At 45.6% G+C, this 24,122-nt stretch overlaps 1 protein-coding gene across 1 annotated transcript in view; it reads right to left on the bottom strand.

Annotated features, from left to right (window-relative positions):
- TMX3 (thioredoxin related transmembrane protein 3) overlaps window positions 1-24,122 on the bottom strand; it is a 495,045-nt gene that overhangs the window by 114,164 nt on the left and 356,759 nt on the right. The window contains exon 13 of the mRNA XM_069620785.1: window positions 7,748-7,804. Within this exon, the coding sequence (XP_069476886.1) occupies window positions 7,748-7,804 (57 nt within the window). The remainder of the gene's footprint in view (window positions 1-7,747; window positions 7,805-24,122) is intronic.

The following is a 24,122-nucleotide window of genomic DNA, read 5'->3' as shown; positions in this document are numbered from 1 at the left end:
CCTTCAATGAGCCCTTGCATCCCTCAATGGCATTCGTCTTTCACCTCTCAACTTCCATCCAATGTATTCTAATCTCATTTTTTCCGCACAATAATTTTCTTCATCTAGTCTTCCCTTGCATTCTCCCTTATGTTATTGGAATGTTTAACATAGCTGTGGCTTTCCCCCTTTTATGTCTCTCGTCACATATATTACCCTTTCTCTAACTCACAATCTCTCCTTTGTTCCTCAAGTTGTTCCCTTCCATTTTCTTTCTTCGATCAGCCTGTCTGCCTTCCAACATTCCCTTCATCTTGTTAGATCATTCTCCCTCCAGGGGATACCCCCTTGTCCCTCTCATGGGTGATATCCTGCCCCCAAATCTCTCTTGTTTCAAATCAGTAGTTTCCTCCAAGCCAATCTATTACTGACTGACGCTTTCCCCTTCTCAAAAACACATTCCTTAAGAATTCCGGCTTTCTATCTTACTTCCAACAACTTACCTTCAAACATCTTTTGCTTTCTCTCCAACTTCAAATTCCTCCCTGTTCAAAATTCCTACCTTTCCTAGTAAACAAATCTGCTCTTTCCTGTCCAATACTTTGTCCCCTTCCCAAACAGCAATAAACCTCTATGTTTCTTAGATGTCTCTTTCCCCATGCTTCTCACACTTTGCCACTCACCAGTACCTGATTCGAGCTGCCCTCTTTGGGTTCTCCTGCTGACCAAGCCTTCCATCTTTGTTTCACTCCAGTCTTCCTATTGCCTCTCTCCAAAGGAATGACAACCTGACTTTGGAGTGACTGCCTTTTAAAGGTCAGCCCCGCCTCCTGCCTTTGGGGGTGGCCCGAGCGCATAGGTGATTCTCCAATTGGACCATAGGGGCCAGAGGACAGGCCTTGGGCAATAAGAAGGCTGGTGCCAATTTTGATTTCCCTTTTGTTTTCTGTAGTTCAAGGTATTGCGGTCTGCCTGTATGTGCTTATGTTATTCAATATACACATCCAAGTACTTAGGAGGGAGTATAGGGTAGTTTGTTTTTAATGTCATTTTTTGTCTCATGGTTCACACACCTTTCACATGACTGCAGATATTTAGCGCAGACCAGAAAATGTCATCAAATCTGGACCCCAATCCAAGGACCCCACAAACCCTGGAAATGTATGTTGCAGATGTTCAGAGGCTTGCAAACCCCAAAAGGAGCTGCAGCGGTGCACGGAATGGCAGCCCCTGGATGTTAGGACTGGGTCTTCACCAGAGAACCCCAATTTACTTGTAGAGCACTCTGCTGCTTCCTAGTTAGGATGGGAGTAGTTCTTACCTGTAACTCGTTGGTATCTTTCATGGATTCACGTGCTGTGAATATTCCCCGTCAGGCTGGGAAAGCCCCAGTAACTTCAATATAGTTGTTTTCCTATGGAAACATCTTTGACACATCGAGTGTCCTATGAACGTCGTTATGGGTGCTTTGGGCAGCACCAATGGGACATCGAGTGTATAGACCCGCACCCGCGGCTTCCGCTCAGATTTTAACCTCTCCAAAAGCAGGATAGCCTAAAAAAGGATGTTTGGCTGAAGGGGAAGGCCGGAGGGCGCATGTGAATCCATGAAAGATACCAACACTAGAGAAATGGAGTTACAGGTAAGAAACTACTCCCTTCTCCAGCATTAGATCTTCCATGGATTCACATGCTGTGAATAGACTACGCAGCAGTAGAAATGCTTGGAGGTGCGTATCAGGCAAACAGGACGTAGACCTTCAGTAATATGACAAAAGAGAAGGACATAACCTTAAGGTAATAAACAGGAGTAGGTTGAACAACCCCGGAAACTGCAAGACTTACCTTACTGGAACAGGCGTAGGTGCACCGCTCGCCCACCTGTACTTCCTCAGCATGTTGCTGCAGACAGTAGTGCCTGGTGAACGTGTGCGGCACTGCCCACGTTGCTGCCTGGCAAATGTCTGATTGGTATGCCCGTCCATAGTGCTGCTGCGGCCGCCGTGGACCTTGTTGAATGCGCTCTGGTCGCTGACTGTAGTGATTTGTTGGCTCTTGGGTGACAAAGATATAGTTGCCGCCACCCAGCGTGAGATGCCTTGTTTTTTCAAATTGGCCTACCTTTATTGGATGGGCTGAAAGCCACAAAAAGCTGCTTGGATGATCTGAACAACTTCGTGTGCTCTAGGTAGTACTTTAAGGCTCTTTTGACATCCAGTGAATGCAAAGCTTTTTCTGATGGAGTAGAAGCATTATGGTAAAATGTTGGTACAGTGATTATAGTGTTTTTGTGAAAATCCGATGGAATCTTTGGAATGAAATGTGGATTTGTAGATATAACCTAATCATTCATGAAGCATAGATATGGTCGGTCGATGACAAGAGCCAGTAGTTCTTATACTAGTCTGGAGGACGTAATAGCAACTAGAAAAATTACCTTCCAAGTGAGAAATTGAATGGCAGCTGTGGCTCAAACGGTGGCTTCATGAGGGCTGTTAGAACAAGGTTGAGGCGCCAAACGGGAGAAAACGTTTTCCTTGGGGAAAGTCCTGGAAAGATCCTTAAGGAAATTATTAATTAGTTGGTCGCTGAAAAGCGGGGGTAGTATTCCTTTTCCACGTGAATCTTGATATCGCCGCCATGGGAACCTTGATAGACAATATTGCAAGACCATCTTTTGCCAACAGAAAATGATAAGGAGGTGGCTTTTGAGGGGAAACACAATGGCTGTAGGTTAGGCTCTGTAGCACACCAAACACAAAATCTTTTCAATTTACAGGCATATGATGTGTTGGTAGACGGAGCCCTTGTTAGGTTTCCGAATTTGGATTGGCCAGGAGCCATGCAGCCAACTTGAGGGAGCCTGGGTTGTGATGTCACACCAATCCTTTGTTCTGAGATAGATCAGGTTGGGAACCCAGGTGAAGAGGATCGTCCACTGCTAAGTGTAGCAGGTCGGAGAACCGGGTCTGCCTGGGCCAGAACGGGGCCACTAGGATGATCTTGGAGGGAACCTTGCAAATCATTTGAACCGTTTTCCTTATCAGGGGAAGCAGGGAAATGCGCAGGCATACATCCCGCTCCAAGGAAAAGAGAATGCGTCCCCCCTGGAGTCCGGATGAGGGACCCTGCTGGCAAACTGCTGACACAGTTTGTTTCTGGGGCTGGCGAAAGGTCCAAAGGGGGAGAGCCCCACTTCTCAAAGATCTTTGCCACCTGGGAGCTGTTCAGTTGCCACTTGTGCGTCTGAGAAGAGTCCCTGCTGAGGGTATCCGCCTGTATGTTTTGAAACCCTGGCAGGTGGAAAGCCAGGATCTGAATCCTGTGCTGGATGGCCCAGTACCAGATGGTTTGGGCTTCCTGGGATAGGAGCGCTGAGTGTTCCCCTGCCCCCGATGCCCTGCTTGCGCAGATAGAACATGGTATTGTGTTGTCGGTGAGAATCCTTACCACTGAGCCCTTGTTGAGAGGGAGAAAAGATTTAAGAGCCTAGTGTACTGCCCTGAGCTCTAGGAGGTTGATATGAAGTTGAGGCCTCTGCAGCTAACCACAAGCCTTTGACTTGGAATTGGTCCAGATGAGCATCCCATCCTGTCTGCGAGGCATCGGTCACGATAGTGTATCCAAAATCCAGTTCCACTAGGAGCATTCCCTGCTTGATGTTGACTGGATGAGTCCACCACTGTAGGGCTTCTGCAAGAGGCTGGAATATGACTATCCTGTCAGGCCAGGATCCCTGGATCTGAGACCATCTGGATGCAAGAAATTCCTGTGCTGGGCGCATATAGAGGTGACAGTTTGATATGAGGGGAATGCAGACTACATGGTCCAGAGGAAAGACATGTACGAGTCGACCATGACAGATGTTCCTCGTATAAAAGAGCCCGCTAGGGTCAAGAGTTTCTCTATCCTCTCTTTCAACGGTTTCACCTGATTGAGGGATGTCTGGAATTGCACTCCCAGGAAGACCAAATTCTTTGAGGGCGTCAGATAGGATTTGCTGAAGTTGATGGTGAAGCCTAGACGTTGTAGAAGGAGCATTGTGGTTTTGAGAGACTACAATGTCTGCTGGTAAATTGTCCCCTTGACCAACCATTTGTCCAGGTAAGGATACACGTGGTGGCTGTTTCACCGGAGGTAAGCTGCCACAGGACCCAGACACTTGAAAGTCCTAGGAGCTGACTTTGGGTCAAAGGGGAGAACCCAGAATTGGCAATGGCTGTTTCCCACCGTGCACCTGAGGAATTTCCGATGTTTTGGGTGCATTGGTATGTGAAAGTAAGCGTCCTCGAGATCTAGAGATGACAAAAACTCCTCGGGTTGTACTGCCCTCTTGCAACGTTAGCATCCTGATTTTTTGCTTTTTTATGGTCTTGTTGAGCAGCCACAGGTCTAGAATGGGGCGCCACTTTCTGTTTGGCTTCTTGACCATGAAAAACCTGGAATAGGTGCCTTTTTCTCTTGCTGATGGGGGAACCCTGTTGATTGCCCTTTTTTTTAGCACGAGACAAACCTCCCGACACAAGATGTGAAGGTGACATTGATATGTTTTTACCGGAGGAACAGGAAGTTGTGGACGCTTGAATTCTAACAAATGGCCATATTGGATAGCTTCCACAACCCATCTGTCAGTTGATATTGAACGACACTCATCGAGGGGGATCACCACCTCCCTCCACCCCCTAACTGACTGCCTGTGTAGCAGTCATTGTTGTGGTTTACTTTGACGGCCTCTTTGTGAAGAGGAGGATCCCTTTTTCCTCTGACATTGGTACTCTTGTTGCGTTGGGTGGACTGGAAGTAACGCCTGTAGCCTTGGGAGTAGTAGGTGGATCTGATCTATGCCTTGTCTCGAGACCCCGAAAATCTTGTGTTACCCGAGACGCCACGAAAGGAATGAAAAGGGCGAAAAGATCTTCTGCCCTGCAGGACAGTAAGTGACCTTGCTGTATCAGAATATGCTTTCATATTTTTAAAAGCCTTGTCGATCTTTTCCCTGAAAATGTTATGTTTCGCCATCACAAGGCATGTACACAACCTTGTGTTGAACTTCCTGGCGGAAAACCGTGCAGCAAAGCCAAGCTTGACGCCTGAGCACCACCCCATTGTTAATTTACTTGAAACCAGTCTCCGCTAGGTTGACGGCAATGTTAATGCTGTGGTTCGATGCCTCCTCCCCTCTCGCACCAAAAGCAAAACTTCTTTCCTCTGCTGCTCTGGAACGTGGTCCAACAGTGGCTCTAGGCAGTGCTACATTTCGCGGTCATACCTCGCCGCGATGGCCAAAGAGTTGGCAGCCTTCACCGTGGTAGTTGCAACTGTGAGGACTTTCTTCCCAAAAGCGTCCAATTTACTGTTCTCATTATCGGGAGGAGTGGCACATTTGTGTTGGGTGCGAGCTTTCCTGCTAGCCGCTGCGGACACAACACACTCCAGTGTAGGCTGTGATGTTAAGCACTTTGGAGTGGATTCGGGAGCTTTGAATTTATTTTCCAAGCGGCCCTTGACAGCTGGCTCCATAAAAGGGTGCTTTATCGTACGGAGACCCTCCTGCCATACGAGAACCAGTATAAGGATTGAGAACCCCTCTTTTCTCCTCTTCACCATGTGGTCGAACGAGAAACAGTCCTTTTCTTCCTCAGGGATGAAACCAAATTCCTGGCAGGCTTTAGCCGTCATGGCATGGAATGCTCCAATGTCATCAGGTGGAGATGGTTGGGACAGACTGCCTGGAGCATCCAGGTCTGTATCCCAGGTGTCTGCCTTTCTGGGAGAAGAGGAGAAAGTGGAGAGGGTGTTCTGTGGGCCAATGTCCTATTCCGAGTCATCCGGTTGCCCTTCCTCCCGATTCCTGCATTGAGGACTAAAAGCCCCAGGGGAGGGTGGAGGAGGTTTAGCTGGGGATGGTTTCTTGGGGCGAGACCTGTGGTTCTGTAAGGAATCAGAAGCCTCCTTCTTGATGATGGCCGATGTCGGGGCTCTGCAGCAACGGGACTGTTGGAGCCCTAGGCATTGGAAGCCTGGTGTCTAGGTGTCCTAGGAGAGCTTTTAAGACCGAGTACTTGCATAGAAAGCAATGAATGTGGATTAATAAGAGGATATTGAGAAGGAACAGCACCCAAGCCCATTGATGTGGATAGTGATTGCGTTATTGGCTGTAGACCCATGACAGATGGATCCAGGAAAGGCGGTTCCGAACCTCTTTCTTCGGGATCCAATTCAAAAGCTGCCTGCTCGTCATAGTGATGTGCCTCAAAGTCAGAGGTAATCTCATGTTTAAGTATGTCCTCTGGTAGTATGGTCAGAGACCTTTCCATTAAAGGTTGTTCTGTAGACGCAGCTGTACGCTTAGATTTTTCTGGTGTCGCAGGGGAAGTATGCATTATCGTAGATTTTCTCTTTGTCGTCGAGGTTGTCGACAGTATGGTTGTCAATGGGACAACAGGTGGTAGGGGTGTCGTTGACGAGAGAGTCGTCAATGAACCAGTCGTCAGTGGAGTCGTCGACGAAGGACCAATCATAGACGTGGTCTTCATCACCGGTACCACAGCAGTGGATGGCGACTTGTATTGGTGCTTTGTCGACTCATGGCAGGAAGAAGATTTATGGGATGCCGATGAAGAGCGATGTTTGTTGGTGGACGAAGACTTCATCTATGTGGAGGATTTAGGCCTTGATTTGTCTTAATCCAATGACAATGCTTTGCGGGCTGAGTCCGCAGATTTCTGCGGTTGCGAGCCCTTCTCCTTTTCTGAGCATGATGTAGAAGTATCACGAGAGGGGGGGAATTTGTGACACCTCACCAAGGCCCGTTAGTGGAGGATGAATGCTTGGCTTTTTCCTTAGTGGAAGTTCTAGGCTCACCTGTGCGCTGTTTCTTAGGCAGCGGTTCTTTCAATCTAGATCTTTGGTGCACGGACGACCTCCTGCCTGAGGGAGTAGCAGCCCTGCCTCTGCCTGAAGCGCTGACCTCCAAAGCAGGATAGGCTCCCTCATTTAGCCAACAAATTAAGAGCATGTTCCGGTCCTTGAGGGTTTTTTGTGAGAACCCCCGACAGATGTCGCAATTTTCGGCTAAGTGATTAGGGTACAAACAGTAGAGACACTCCAAATGCCTGTCCCCCTCCCACACATTCTTGAGGGTGCAGGTCTCACAATCTGAACAAAGATTTTTTCAGACCTGAGGATTCCATAACAGGTCTGGAAAAAAACACCTTTCCTGTACGAAAGACTGGAAACAGCGAAAGCTGAAGTGAAGAAAAAGAAATTCTCAGAAAAAGCACCCATAATGACGTTGATAGGACACTTAAGTTGTCAACGTTTTTTCCATAGGAAAACGACTGTATTAAAGTTACTGGGGTTTTCCGAGCCCGACGACGGGGAATGTTCCTGCATTTTCAAACAAAAAAATGAACAAAAATACAGTCCAATCGGAAAAGGTCAATTCTTTTTCAAACAAATATACCTAAAACATTTAAACATGGAAAATGTGTGTAGGGGTTTTTTGTTCCAATGTAGGAATGAAATATTTTACCAATATGTTGAAGGATGCGTCAACAGATCCACAATGTACCAAGGAGAGAGAAAATCAAGGCGCAAACAATATATCAGTTGAAGTGTTATTGTCACCAAACTCATCAATATTACACAGTATAAAAGAGGAAGACAAAGCTTAAAACATTTAAGTGAATTAATATATATTTGCAAAATGGAGAAAGGCATCACAAGACTTGAGCTAAAATTGCTATAGCGTAATTGAAGACACTTACTCCATCAATAAACTGTTAATATATTCACTTCCATCCATGTGTCCAAACTGGAAGTCTCTACAAAATAAATCAAAATCCATAGTGAAATTTAATGGATTGAAATTCTACTTTCATGTACATAACAATTACAGGAAATATGCAGAATTAACATTTTCAAAAAACTATTCTGGCCTACATGTTTCTTTTAACTCACATATGGCTAGTTTGCTGGACAGATCACACTTCGTGGAATTATTAAAATCAATTAAAGGGGTTTACACCAACCGGAAACGTCTGGGAGGAACGCATGTCCAGGCTCTCTGGTGTTTGAGAGTGTATGGAATTTTAAGGTTTTCTGTAAAATTAGAGGATTCTGGGGAGGTGGAGGGTAAAGGAGGATCCTGTGAGAGGTGGCTGAGGGTGGAGAAGGTGAGCTGACCAATAACATATGGTACTCTGAAGATGTTGTAGGAGAAACGGGTTTTAGAAAGTCTATGATGTAAGAAAGCAGGGTGCATTTCTGTTTATGGCCTTTTGTTTAATACTTCTCAACACCTACTTGGAGGTGTCATGAATCTGAGAAGAATCATTGAGTGGCAGATGCAAAATGAGGGGAGTTCTCATAACTGCAGGTGTATTAGGGATGGTCACAAAGACTGGGCCAACTTAGAAAATGTATGACAGTAAATGGGAGGCTTCTCCTTGGAGTCCCAACAAACAAGGACTCTGATTACAACAAAAATGGTGCAAAAAAAGGCCATTAAACGTAATGAGAAACACAATGGAGCTCTGATCAGATCAAGCCTTCGTAACCGTTATCTAACCCTTTAACCAATTTCAAAACATTAATCATATCTCAACTAGTTATAAAGTAGACGAATACTCACAAATATTACAGAATTCTACTTACTTTTTATAAACCACGAAATAACAGCTCAAAGTGCTTTTTAGCAAAATAAATAGTGCAACAGAAATGTACAATTTGATAGTTCAATCAAACTACAAACAATTTCACAAAGAATTCACAGAAAATTACATATATAAAGTTCTTCTTGAGACACAGATCCAGATATTTATAAATCTTCTGTCCTCTTAAATCCGACCTGTTTCGGATATTTATTCTATCATCCTTCAGGGAAAGTATAAACTGTCTCCCTTTTTCTTCTGGAATCCCCAAACCAGGTAAAATCATGTGGTAACAAATACCCCAATTATGGTCACTAGTCTGGCCTTGCAACTCAAGATTAGTGACAGTGTTCAAATGTATGCTTTTTCCTTGTCTGTAGAAAAGTCAAATTTGTCTGCTCTTACAACTGGTGCTGTTTTAGCTCCTAGACACCCCCCTCCTATCCCTCTCTCCGTCTCTCTGTTCCTGCCTCCAATTGTCGTGCTCTTCCTGCTATATGTTGCAACCTTTCTGCTCATCCTTTCACTCTTGGCCCGATTGTTGCTCTGGTGAGTGGCTAGTTGGATTGTGCTCAGCAATTCCTCCCTCTCTCCCCATCTTCCTTCTCCCTGCTTTCTCTGTCATGGCTCAGGGCTCTCAGCCCAACCTCCTCCTCCTCCTCCTCCTCCTTGATACCCATCCCCTGTCTCTCACCAACCCCCTCCCAACTCCCTCTCCTTCCGTCATTCCTCTGGCTCCTCTGCCATCTCTGACAGGTGTACCACACTCCTGTACCCCTCCTTGGAAGACCTTCAAAAGTGGCAACCTGCTCCACTTAGCCGCCCCCAACCCTCACTTTGCTGTCAAACACTCCTCTAACATCTGTCTCCTCCTTGAAGACCTCGACTTGGATGTCCTCGCTCTCACAGAGACCTGGTTCATGGACAGGCTTGTAACAAGTTTCAACACTCTCCTCCCTGAGGGTTACAAGATCCTCTCTAAACCCAGGCCTAACCGGCCTGGGGGCAAAGTGGCCCTCATATTCCCTGAGTGGGTCCCTGCCACTATTATGCCCACTCAGACCTAGTCCTCTTACGAATGCATTGTCTGCAAGCTTGGTTTCTCTCCTGACCTCTCCCTGACTCCGGCCACCGTCTACATGACATCTGGCCAGGTCTCCCACTTTCACTCAGAATGGGCTGATTTCACCTCTTCTCTCCCAAACTCCTCCTCCAAGCTTCTCTTCCTCAGAATTCAATATTCACCTCAACTCCCCTGATGCGGCCTCTGGGTTTTTCTGCAACCTCAGTGACTCTTTTTCTTCTCCCTTCTTTCCTTGGTTCGATGCACTGTGCCAGACACACCTTGGATGCTCTCCTCTCCTCAGACCTCCCCATTTCCAAACCTCTCATTACTCCTCTACCCTGGTCTGATCATTCCTTCCTGTCCTCTCACCTGGACATCCTTGGTCCTCCAGCCAAGCCTCTGGCCGCACTGCCAGCCTCCTTCTCCTTCATTCAACCAATGAAGCAAGTGTCAGCTGCTGCTTTTGCAGCCACCTTCACTCCCCCTCCTACACCTGCCACTGACTCACTCTGACAAAGCCCTCACTAACTTCAACACTCCATTTCCAACACTCTGGACCTACTTGCCCTTGCCAGGAGGATCCGCATGAAGCCCGCTTCCAAGTGCAATTCTTGGAATTATTCCGACCTGGCCACTCTGAAAAGTAAGTTCAGAGTGGCTGAGCGGAAGTGGCAGGGTTCAAGCACATCTTCTGACTAACTGGCCTGCCGCCTGTTCCAGAGGCAATACAGACTTGCAATCTGCTCCAAGAAGAGGGCCTATATCCAAGCCTGCATCTCTACGGCCACTAACAACATGGCTGAACTTTTCAAAATCTGCAAAGAACTTGCCAACCATACTGCAGTCTCCACTTCTCCCCTGCCCTCCCTGGTCTTCTGCACCTATCTAGCCTCTCACTTCACTTCCAAAACTCAGGACATCCTCTCTTCGCTCACCTTTCCCCCCCATCCTTCTCTCCCACTTTCCCTCAGGCCTCAATTCACCCCCCTCTTCCCTCCCACTCCCCTCTTTTTCTCCCATAACAGCTGATGAGGTTTCTAGGCAAGTCCGCTCTATGAAAGTCTCATCCAAACAGGTGCTCCCCTGCTCCTCCAGAACTATCAAGGACAACATTGTCTCCCATGCTCCAGCTTTGGCTGATTTCTACAAATCACTCCTTTACCAGTGGATCCTGCCACTCGCTCCTCAAGCACTCCCTTCGGCACACTCTCCTTAAAAAACCCTCTGCCGCCCCTTCCTGTCCCGCAAATGGTATCTGTAAAAAACAAATATATATATATGTATCTATATAAAAAAACGAGGAAAACAGGACCAATTGTTTTTTTTTTAAAATGTTTGCACTTTATTAAAGAAAGCCCCCAGCAAGGTTCGCAATTTGGCCTAAAAACATGCAATCATTTCTTCTCCAACTTTTTCTTTCTCAGTTTTTTCATGGACAACCAAGGCAAATCACCGTCCCATCTCCACTAGCCCCTTCCTGGGTAAATTCTTGGAGAAGCTGGCCATCTCCCAGCTTGTCCACCGGACTAAATCTGCGTGTTGCCTCCATGGTCACCAGTCTGGCTTTAGAGATGACAGAGGCACTTAAACTTCTCTCCTGAATACCAGTGAAGACTTGCTCACTAATCTCGATTCCAGCTCTCCTTCCATTCTCATCCTTCTTGACCTTTCCTTTGACACGGTCAATCATGCCACCCAGGTAAAGTGACTCTGCGATAACTTTGGCATCACAAATCTGGCTCTGGACTGGTTGACCTCCTTCTTCTCTGACCTTCCCATGTTCAGCTGGGCCCTTTTTGCTCCACCATCTCACTCTCCAACTGTGTTGTACCTCAGGGCTCTATCCTCTCTCCTTGGCTTTTCAATATCTACATGGCCCCTCTAGCTCATTTTATCTCCACTTCTCCTAATTTCCAGTGTTACGATGATGAAATGCAGCTCTCCTTCAAGCTATCCTCCTCTTCTTCTCTCATCCCTGACTGCTATTCAGGTATGGTGCACTACTAACGATCTCTGCCTTAATGCCAGTAAGACAGAGATCCTTCTCATCTGGACCCCAGCTCCCCCTTCCTGCCCACACTCTGGCCACCCTTCTTGGGCCCCCACCACTCACCCTACTGTGAAGCAAACAATCTTGGTGTCATCTTCAATTCCTCCCTCTCCTTCTCTCCTCAAATCACAGACCCAGACAAGCAGGCCCACTTTCATCTGCACCTTCTCAGATGCATTCTCCCCTTCCTCATCTTCCCCGAGAAACTCAATGTCTCCAGAGTTCTGGTTCTTTCCAGATTAGACTACTGAAACAGCCTCTTCCTCAATTTGCCTAACTCTTCCCTTCGCCCCTTCAAATAATCCAGAACAAGGCTGCAAGACTTATTCTTGGCCTCAAGCCCAAGGACTGCATCTCTCCAGCCGTTCAAACTCTCCACTGGCTCCCGGATTCTGCCAGAATCAAGTTCAAGACCTTCTGCATCATCCACCAGGCTTTCTGGGGCCAGGCACCCCACTATATCCAACTCCCTCTCCCTAAATTCCTTCGCTTGTCGAGCTCTATTTCTCTGAAAATCAGATGTTTTTCTAAGCCAAGAGTGGGGGGTAGATCTCTCCTCTGCAGCGGGCTCCCTCTGGAATGGCCTCCCTGCCCATCTCAGACTTGAGCCGGATCTCCTTATGTTTCGGAAGCTCCCTAAGACCTTCCTTTCCTCTTCTCCCCCCTCCCAATATCCCCCCTGCCTTAGACTGGCAACCTGGTTCCTTCTGAGTCATACAGGTCACCAGGCCCCCACCCACCCCAGTCTACCCCCTGCAGGTGTTCTCCCGTGACCCCCCACCCATCACCCTGCACTTGGCCTCACGGCCCCCCGTCTAAACTTATCTGGCTGCCTGCACCCAGTGGAGCCTTTCAGCCCCTTAAACTTGCACTTAGTTGTGGTCCCCCTCCACTCTCTTCTTCCCCTTGGCCCCGTTCACCTGGCCTCTCCTGGCACTCTCCTTCTCTTGGGCCTTTCCACCCAGTTCCTGTACTTCCCCACCTGCACTTCTTGTTACTGCACTTGCATGATCTGAATGTTGCATGGCCTATTGGGATTGTTTCTTCTCCTTCCTGTTTCCCCCCCCTCCGCTCCTCCTGCTTGCTGCGCCTCAAAACACTTGCGTGTATGTGCATTACAAATGACCAATAAATAAAATAAATACACAGGAGAAATGGATCAAAATGGTGCTGGATTGCTGGCTGAAAAGATTATTGGTCAACAGCTGATAAATCAGACGAGTGCCCATAATTAGGGAATTTGTTACCACATGATTTTTACATGATTTAGGGATTCTCGAAGAAAAAGAAAGATAGTTTATGCTTTCCCTGAAGGATAGAATACATTTCCAAAACATGTTGTGTTTAAGAGGACAGAAATACTATAAATATCTGGTCTGTGTCTCGAGAAGAATTGTTGATATCTGGAATTTTCTTTGAAATTGTGTGTATTTTTGATTGAACTATTAAATTGTACATTTCTGTTGAACCTTATTTATTTAGCTAAAAAGCACCATGAGATGTTATTTCATCGAAATATCTTTAATGTGTGTGACTATGTATCTACTTTATAACTCTGAAGGTTTTTTGAGGAACCTATTGGGGGGGAGGGGGGTTTCCTATAGTTGGACCTCAGCGCCCTTGTGTGTGTTTGATGATTGCCTTTTCAGGGTCGCATGGGAGAGTAACAACGGAGTATCTGGTTCCTCGACTCCATTCGATTCAAAAACAAATTCATGTAGTTACATTAACATATTCCTATGCGCCCACGTTTTGCAGAGAAAAGAAGAAAAATGAGCTCTTTCCTCAGTGTTCCAATGTGTTTTTAATTTTTCTGTTTTTCTCTCTTTCAAAAGTATTATTGCATTTGACGGTGCCCTTTGTGATTACACGTGTTTCGACGATCTCCTTGTCTTTTTCAAATCTGGGCTAATGGTGCTTGTATGAAAAATATATACTTTTTAGTTCTTTGCTCTGAATTCACGGGTTAAATCCCAGACTGATCTCCAATGTTATGCCTTGTGTGAAAAGGTCCTCGTTCCAGGAATGTGTAATCACAAAGGGCACCGTCAAATGCACAATAATACTTTTGAAAGAGAGAAAAACAGAAAAATTAAAAACACATTGGAACACTGAGGAAAGAGGTCACTTGTCTTCTTTTCTCGGCAAAACGTGGGCACATAGGAATATGCTAATGTAACTAAATGAATTTACTTTAACTAGTCGAGATGAACAAGTTACTTACCCATGGTAACGTTCTTTCGACTGTATGTTCCTCCACGTATTCCTCATCCTATGACATTTCCATATCCAGTTTCAGCTGCTTCAGTATTGTTTTCCAGCTGAGGGCACTGCGCGTCCATGTCGGTCGATGATGTCCCTCAGAGACCTCCGTCTCAATTACGACATCATGGATGGTATAAAACACACGCAACAATCATTGGTTTCAGTTCCATTTTTAAAGCATGCATAGGATAACCTACACCCAACAGTTACTTCTCCTGAAAGAACGAAGACTGCAATCACATGGAAAATTCTACTGCGGGTCAGATTGCGAGGGGCGATGAGGAATACGTGGGAGGAACATCCAGTCGAAAGAACGTTACCATGGGTTAAGTAACTTGTTCTTCCAATGGATTGTGTCCTCCCACGTATTCCTCATCTTATGATAAAGTCCAAAAGCAGTGTATGTATTCCTGGAGGAGGGAGTCAGAATTTTCAGACTCATAATAATTTAGGGGTTCCTTCATTGGTCTGTGTGCACAGAATGGAGCACTGCCTTTCCAAATACGCCTTCATGGCTCACACTCACTCACTCAGGTTGGGTTCTCCATCCAGAAGTCAAGACCATCAACCTTCACACATGGTTTCTGAGAGGTTGACATACAAGGGTTGGGACCTCCCAGAAGATGTAATGGAGATTTTGCTTTCAGCAGCTGCCATTGGAACAAATTCTGCAGCTGGTGCAGGGATAAGAATGAGGATCAATTTACATGCAGTAGACCTTTAGTGTTATCATTCTTATTACACCTTGCAAACTTGGGGCTCCAGGTTGGTACAATCAAGGGGCATCTTGCAGTGCTCTCTATTTCTAAGCGCTGCTCTGAAGAGGTATCTTTCAGCAAGATCCCCCCTCGTGATACAATTCTTAAAAGGACTGACAAATACATTTCCCCCAGTCCCATTTCAAGTCCCAACTTCACCAAGGAATCAGGCCGCCAGTCTTAGGCAGAAGGGGATATTGGCTGGGGAGGGGAGAGAAGAGGAAAGCAAAGTCTTAGGGAGCTTCCGGAACATAAGGAGATCTTAGAAAAACATCTGATTGCAGAGAAATAGAGCTCGACAAGCGAAGGAATTTAGGGAGAGGGAGTTGGATATAGTGGGGTCCCAGGCCCCAGAAAGCCTGGTGGATGATGCTGAAGGTCTTGAACTTGATCGTGGCAGAATCCGGGAGACAGTGGAGAGATTGAAAGGCTGGAGAAATGCAGTCCTTGAGCTTGAGGCCAAGAATAAGTCTTGCAGCCGTGTTCTGGATTAGTTGAAGGGGGCGAAGGGAAGAGTTAGGCAAATTGAGGAAGAGGCTGTTGCAGTAGTCTAATCTGGAAAGAACCAGAACTCTGGAGACATTGAGTTTCTCGGGGAGGATGAGGTAGGGGAGAATGCATCTGAGAAGGTGCAGATGATAGTCCAGGTCTGTGATGCGAGGAGAGAAGGGGAGAGAGGATTTGAAGATGACACAAAGATTTTTTGCTTCACAGTAGGGTGAGGGCCGGGGGCCACAAGCAGTCAGGAATGAGAGAGGAAAAGGAGGGTAGCTTGAAGGAGAGCTGCATGTCATCATCATAACACTGGAAATTAGGAGAGAGAGAGAGGAGAGGTAGAGGGGAAAGGGAGAGGGGGAGATCCTGTCTTTGTGGAAGACATATCGGAGGGCAGATGGACATGTCCAGAAGGTCCGGGTATCATGTTCTCCTGGTCCAATCCGGAGCAATTAGGATCATGGGTTTCCTGAACCTCCTGAACATCCTAATGACTTGAGAAATGACGGGGATGGGAGGAAATGCATACTTAAGTGGAAACTCCCAGTCCACTACGAACGCTTCTCCTAGAGCTCCACTCATGGGAAATTCCCTTGAGCAGTACTGTACACACTTCCGGTTGACACCAGTTGCGAAAAGATCCACCTGGGGGATTCCCCAAAGGGTGAAGATCTCTTGAAGGATTTCCTAAGCTAGTCCCCATTTGTGGGAGACTGTGCTCGTGTTCTCCTCTTCGGCTAGGTGAACTGACGATAGGGAGATTCTTTCTTGAAGTACCCAGAACCAGAGCTGCATTGCCTCTGTACAGTGGTAGTGACCCTGCACCACCTCTCTTGTTGAGGTATTACATGGCCACCATATTGTCTGTCATTATCAGAACATTCTTTCCCCGTACATAGATTGCCCTCAGCTCTAATAGGTTGATATGTAGTTTGGACTCCGATGGAGACGAGCGACCACTGATTGTCAGGTCGTTGTTATATGCTTCCAACCCTGTGAGTGATCCGTTACTACTTTTATCTCCGGCTATGGTTGCCAAAATGGTTCTACCTTTAAAATGTTGTCATCGCAGGCCCACCACAGGAGATCCTGAGCGCCTCTGCTTGGGACCTGAAGGAGATCTGACATCCTGCCTTATAACCGAGACCAATGAGTCATGAGAACCCACTGGAGAGATCAGGCGCGCCTCTGGCACCAGAAGAATGCAGGATGCCATGAGGCCGAACAACCTCAGAAAGTGGAAGGCCGGGAGACAGGACACTCTGGAATTTGGTGTCCATCTGCAGAATGGCTTGAGCCCTCACCTCTGGTGGCGAGGCTTTTCCCAGGGATGCATCTAGTACTGCTCCAATGAATAGGAGCTTTTAAGATGGTATCATGTGAGACTTCTTGAAGTTGAGGGAGAAGCCCAGTTTGTGAAGTGAGTTACAGGTGGAGCCGAGATGTTTCAGGGCCTGTTCAGGGGAATGTGCCCTGATCAGCCAATCGTCCAGGTAGGGGTAGACATGAATCCCCTCTCTCCTGAGACTCACTGCCATTAACTTGGTGAAAACCCTTGGGCGGAGGTCAGCCCAAATGGCAGAACTCGAAACTGATAATGAGAACCGCCAGAGGCGAACCTCAGGTACCTTCTGTGCTTGTGATGAATTGGCACATGGAAGTATGCACCCTGAAGGTCCAAAGAGCCCCAACCAGTCCTGAAGCTGGAGGGCCTGAAGGATCTGAGAAAGGGTAACCATCTTGAACTTGTGTTTCCTCAGGAACTTGTTCAAGTCTCTTAAATCCAAGATGGGTCTCAATCCTCTGTCTTTATTTGGGATTAGAAAGTACTAACCCTTGTTCCTGTTCGCTGCAGGTACTGGTTCTATAGCATCTCTCTCTAGCAGGGCTAATATTTCCTGCATATGGAGCGGATCTGCAACTCTGAAAGCTGTTCCACGGTGGATGACTCCAAGGTTTTTTTAGAAAGGGAAGGCAGTAACACTGGGCAACTGTTTATAATGCCCATGCATCTCAAGTAATGCCTTGCCATTCTTTCAGATGCAGTGAGAGTCTGCCTTCCACTGGAGTCTTGTGAACCAAGACCTCACAGAGGTTTAGAGGCAGATGGAGCAGTGGCGGATGGCAAAGCAGCCGCTGGCTGGGTGGTTCTAGTACCTCTTCCTCATCCACCACAGGGAAATATTTCCTGACCTCTTTGATTGGAGTGTCCTCTCCCCCTTCGAACTGAGTAAAAGCAAAGTACCTACCCCTCCAAAGTGTGCCGGGGGGGCGGTTATGTATCGGTCTAATAGCAGAACCAAGGGACTTTGCTGCCACTTTAGAGGTCTTTAATTTTTCCAGACTCTCGTCAGCTTTGCCACCAAATAAATGTGTGCCATCAAAGGGCATGTTAAGTAATATTGATTGCACATCTGGAGCAAAACCAGACTTTCCTAAACTGGCAAATCTGTGCATAGCTGTACTAGCCGTCATGAACCTGCTGATGCAGTCAGCAGTATTGAGACCTGTCTGGGGGGATTCACACATTGCATCTTTCCCATCCGTCACTAGATTTAAAAACCTGTCCCTTTCATCCCCTTCAGGGATATGATCATCCACCATTGCTACACATCCCCAAATAGTGTGAGTGAATCTGGCCAACGAGCATGTAGCATCTGCCGACTTTAGGGCTATACTTCCAGCAGAGAAAACCTTCTTGGCCCAAGCATCTTAACGCTGGTCATCTCTGTGTGGCGGAATAGTTGGGTATGCGTTCTGTTTAGAGGTTAAGTGGCAGCTTGTACCACTAAACTTTCAGCAGTGGGATGCTTTGTCAAGTAACTAGGATCACTACTGGACGCCCTTTGTTTTGATGTTCATTTCTTATTCACTGCCGGAATCAATTCTGGCATCTCCCAATTTGTACTCACTCTCCTTTGCAATGCCACATAAAAAGGAAGAATATGGGCCTCCCGGGGTCCCGTATCTAGGATGTCAGTTAGATCATTCTGTTTATATATTTGTGTTGGTCTTTTGCACCCCATATACTCTACCACCTTGGACATTATCTGTCTATAAGACCCTTCAGCATGGTCAGTAGGGCCTGGTCTTCCGAATTCTAATTCTGGGGACACATCTAGACCACTTGCATTCTGCAGGGACTCCTGTAAGTGTTTTAGTCTCGATTCCTCCAAGATCAAAGGCTCAGGGACCCCATGTTTTCCATATTGAAGACCAAAAGATTGTGAATCATCCGAAGAATGTTCTGCTTCCTCATAAAATCGAAGAAAGTGACCCAAAGAAGTCCTTTCTTCGTAAAGGTGTATACACCTTTTCTGTGATCCTTGATGGTATCGATGCTGCCGATGAAATCTTCTACACAGTCCATGTCTAGGTCTTCAACGCTTTCAGCGTCAAAGACTTGTCCGACCGTTTTGGCGTTGAGGACCTGTAATGGATCGATGAGGAGTCTTTTGGCGCCAATGGCGTCGATGACACTGCCTGCCCTGGCCTCCCCCCCTACCCGAGGAGGATTTGTCTCAACACGAGGGATACTTCCACTGCTCTCGAGGAGACTTTTGTTTGCCTTCCGGGACCGAAGGTGCACAGTTTTTGCCCTCATCTTTTTTCTTATCGAGTTTTCGACCTGGGCATGTATTTCATGAGTTTGAGGGGGTCAAGGCCGCATTCTCAAAAACTTGCATAATTTTTACTCTGAACTTCTCCCACTCAGCTGGAGAGGGCGATTTCGTCGGGCATTTAACCCGTTCCGGGGAGGAACTCGATGGCGACCTATGGTGCCTTTTCCTCGACGGTCGTGAAGGTGACGAGTGGTGAGACCCACTGCGTGATCTCGATCTGTCTTTTTACGAGGAGAAAAAGGTCTTGACTCATCTTAAGATACTTTTTCTGATGGGGTCGAAGGGGATTTTGAACTACCTGCCGCTAATTTTCCTCTTCCCTCTTTCAGGGCTTTCGTCATCATCGATAGGCAGGCCTTACAGTCGAGGGTAGCATGAGAGGAACCGAGCCACTAGAGACACACACGGTGGGGGTCCGTAAGGGACATCTTTGCCCCACAATCTTGGCACTTCTTAAACCTCGATCTTGGAGTCAAAGATGCCAACAATGATGCAATTTTCAATAATTTACTCAAGGATTCTCGATAGAGAACCGAAGCGTACCGTATCCGAAGCAACAATTTTCCTGAAAAACAGAACTGAAGCCAATGGTCGCTGCGTTCACTTTGTACCATTGATGTTGACATCACGACGGAGGCCTCCGAGGGACATTGAGTTGACCGACATCGACGTGCAGCACCCTCTGCTGGAAAACATTTCCGAAGCAGCTGGATATGGAAATATCATATGATGAGGAATACGTGGGAGGACACAATCCATTCAAAATGAAAAATATTTTCTCATGTGTTAAATGATTAGAGAACAGTTAGGAAGGCTTGAGCCGATCAGAGTGCTATTGGCTTTCTCATTAGGTTTAATGAGCATTTGTTTGTAATTGTCCACTAGACTAGCACTTTACCCAAGTGCACCAGAAGTGTTTTGAAAACTAATACGTTCTAGGATTACAACAGCTGTACACCCCTACATTTTTCTTTTTCAACAAAAAAGGTTCCTGGGTTCAACAAAATGGTCCCTAAATTCTGCTATCAAACTAGTCCTCGTCACAGAATGTGTCAATTCTTATTCTCTTACAGATTGGGATTTGGAATGTACCCAGGCTTCTTTCTTTGGTGCTCATTCCTTTGCAAGCTGTCTTCTGCTTTTCTTCATGGAGTCCTGGGAGATACCTCCACATGGGTTCCAGGCCACTTTTGACCTTGACGTTAGGCCATGATATTGGTCATAGGACAGGCTTGGTAAAACAAAGCTTAGTCCCAGAGCTTCCACCAAGATGCTGTCCACTGATGCTGGTCAACTGGCAGGAACCAGTATCTGGGTCCCATTTCCTTTATTAAGGTCCCGACTCCAGTCCATGAAATCCTAAGCTCATTTACTTGCCTGATGAATCACAACACTGCTCTGCCTAAATGGACCTCTCCAACGCCTCTCCTTCTGCACGTCCATGATGTTCTACATGCACATACCTCCACCACTCAAACGCTTGCCCGTCAGCCTTGTGGTGTGCCTGTTCCTCCTCCCAAAGGCATTCAAGTTCTTTTCAATTGCACGTTCTCGCTTCCTCGATGTCACTTCCAACCTCCTGCAAATTACCCACTTCCCTGTCATGCTATAATCATTCAATGACTCCTCTTCCTCCTTCACCTCTACCTCCACCTCCCCCTCCACCAGTTACTCTCCTTTCAGGCATGATACTCCCTTTGACCTCCTGAACTCCTGACCTCCTTACCTGCTCCTCACATGGAACCACCTGTTTCACCTATTTATTCTTCAGTGCCTCCTTCCCTACCGTACTCTGCTGTGTCATGTCTTTGTGGGGATTTTCCGCAGAACAAGCACTGGGAATTACCTGCTTTACTTATTGCACGGCAAGCCGGGCAGCTATCTGGCTTGGCTACCATCTCAGATCTCTGGACTGCAGCCTGCACTGCACATAGGAGACAGCTCATGTGCACACTCCTCTCGCTTGACTTGGTGCTCACTTGATCTGCAAGAAAAGGACTGCAGGAAGTGAGACTGGTGTTGACCGGATCATGCTCACACCATGAAAGTGGGCAAACATTATGTGAAGATAAATGAAACCCACAACTACTTCCCTAAAGAAAATTGAAGCCAGAACAAACTGCACTGCTTCTTTCAAGTGTGAGTCAAATGATTCAATGTAAGAAGAATCAAAGACAAATGGAGACTGCCTCAAATGAAAATAAAGAGGCGTCAGAATAATTCCTATTTTATTCCTATGTTTATATATATTTTCTTTTTCACAAGCACCACCGACAAGTTTGCATTTTGGGAATTGCAAAACTTACCTGCTCCATTGAGAGAGAGAGAATCCCAGAAATTGCATGAATTTAAACACATTTACCATATGAACTGGCCCCAGAAACTGAGTTTTGAATAACTTTAAATCCACAGCAGGTCAGGGTGAAAGCTAATTCCTTGAACGTTATGGAACTGCATGTCAGAAATGCGAAAATGCAAGCAAAGCCAGAGAGGTGTCAGGAATATGATTAAACCATCAAAAGACCACAGCCTTTGCTACAAAGACATTGGTTTGAAAGTGACATAAATCAAGTCTTAGGGTGTTAACAAGTATTATAAACGGCTCACTTGTGCATTGTCCTTACTATACATCAAGGTAAACCAAAGGGTAAAATCTTTGTATTACAACGTTTCTCTAATGTAACATTTATTTCTCCAGCCACTGTCGGATCTTTGTACATAGATATAATAATATGGTTGAGATAAAATAATCTCACAATGCAAATTAAGTGAGAAGACTTTTTGTATTTAATTGAATAACATTTGCTGTCCATTTTAGCCCTACAATTAACAATTTCAGTTAACTAGAGTTTCACCTCGGAGAAAACTACCCCCTACACTCAGGAGCAACTATGAAGAGGATTCTAAAAAAAATAAGTTAAAATACTAACAACTTGTGATTTGCAGTGTGAGTACAGATTAGCATCTGCTGGCTGAAGCCCATTGGTTTATATTGCTGATCCCCAAAGGGAGAATCAGCCAATGTAGTACTTTTGAACCCATAAAGACCCATCAAGTGATTTAGGCTGATCATTAATTCAAAACATACCCAACCATGTCTATTATTCAGTTAAAATGCATCCAATATGTGCAATCCCCTTTTTACATACAGAAAGTAATTGTTTCTGTAATTTTGGAAACATGTGACAGAAAAGAAAACGCAGAGTGCATTGTTCTCGTGAGAATCTCTTCTAGTTAATCCATTTAAAATCATATTTTCTACATTTCTTAAATCGAGAACATTATGAATATTCAAAACCTTACGAATAAATATGCTACACATGTATGCTGCATATCTATGCATTTCTCTGGCCGGGGAATCCCAGAGGTCCACATGTGTCATCGAGGTGAAATGTTATTGCAATGAATTATGGAATACAAATGATTTTGCAATCAAAAGAATTAAGAGCAAAGTAGCCCCCACTTTATGTTCTTTTCGTATGCCTAGAAATATTAATATCCAATGGAGATTGAGGGAGGAGGTTGGGAGTATAATGCATGCAACACTCTCGGTGTTGGACGAGCCAATGGAAGTACTTAATTATGATGTGCAGCATCATCATGACAAAGTGTGGGAATATTTTACATTATAAATGGAGAGTATACATACATATTAGTATTAGGAATGGATTAATCGGAGAGATCAACTTCAGAACTGGAGAAAGGAGGATTGATGTTCCAAAGGGATGAAACCTGTGCACAAAGCAACCTTCTAAGAAGGAAGCGTTAGTCATCGCTAATTTCACATAAGCAGATCAGAAGGGGACTTGGTTAGTGGGGGGATTTTCAATCTGAGATGGTCCATGCTGATCCAAAAACTGAAAGGATCAATTCAAAGTGAGTATGAGACTTCCCCAATAGAAATGACGGATGTTCTCTAGAATTGCTTTTCTGTTAAGTCCCAGAAGGAGGGGGCAGGCGGTGTTCTGGAAAAGGCACAACTAAAATAAATTGAATATGTAACAGGAAATGAACAGTACATCCCACTGCATTTAAATTTAAATGACATTTCTGTCCAAACAAAATATACATTTCTGGGTTGTGTGTGCAGTGATATGTTTTTATGTAGCCTACGTGCTGCTCTTTGTAAATAATCTCATTAAATAGTACCAAAAGTGTTTTCACCGATATGGTTACATTAGGCTGAGAGATGAAGACATCCATACCATAGCCCTAATGGTTATTTCTGCATCCATTTCTACAACCACAAAAATAGATGCAAATTCAAATACATAGTGCAGAAATAGAATTGTGTGCCAGTGGCACTCAATCTGTATTTGTATTGTATTTGAATTTTTAAAGCGTTGTACGCCAAAGTGCTGAACACATTAAAAACTGGACAACAAATTAATAATGAACATGATAAAATATGCCAATTTGGGAGTTAAGAAGATGATCTTGCAAAGGAGACCGGAACAAAAGATAGGAAGTAAAAGAATGAAGGCAGAGTCATAGTGAATTCCAATATAACAAGGCCAAAAGTGATAAGTTGCAAAAGCAGGACTTGGCACAGGGAGAACGAGGCACAGCTAAGAGATACAAAGATTGCAAGTAGCGAGAGTGGGAAGGGGAGTAGAATGAGACAAGAGAAGACAGAAGGCGGGGAGAGATTATGAAGAGACTTAAAAACTAGGCTAAGGAAATTGAATTTAAGATGAGAATGAAAGGTCAGCCAATGAAGGCTAGGAATGTCAGGAGCAACTGAGTCACACAGATAAAGAGGGAATGGAAGATGGATCAAAGAATTATAGATAGAATTAAGGGAATATTGGTTTGCAAGAGGGAGGCCAAAGAGCAAGCACAAGCAGTAGAAAAGGCATGAGAAAATAAGATACGAGGAGCTTAGAAGCATAGAATGAAAATAAATTCATGGCTTTAAACGGACAAACTCAACAAGAGTGCAAAAGCGGAAATATGAGTTGAGGAAAGGGAAGAATCTAGGCAGTCACTGAGGTTACAAGTGGTTGGTGAAACAGGTAGAGAAGCAGGAGAACATGAGATGGAGGAAGAGGGGGTGGTAGAAGCAGGAAAGAAAAGTACCTCTGCTTTAGATGAGTTTATTGGCCATCCAGGCTCAAAAGGATAAAAAAAACAGGAGAATAACATAGCATGGAGTGCAGAGGAGGAGGAGGAAAACAGTGGAAAACCTGGGTTTCTTCTGCTTATAGGTGGTGGGAATCACCAAAGGAGGAGA

The sequence above is a fragment of the Ambystoma mexicanum genome, chromosome 5q, assembly GCF_040938575.1.
Source record: "Ambystoma mexicanum isolate Mex_15411 chromosome 5q, UKY_AmexF1_1, whole genome shotgun sequence".
NCBI classification, from domain to species: Eukaryota; Metazoa; Chordata; class Amphibia; order Caudata; family Ambystomatidae; genus Ambystoma; species Ambystoma mexicanum.
This window is presented reverse-complemented; position numbering and strand designations above follow the sequence as displayed.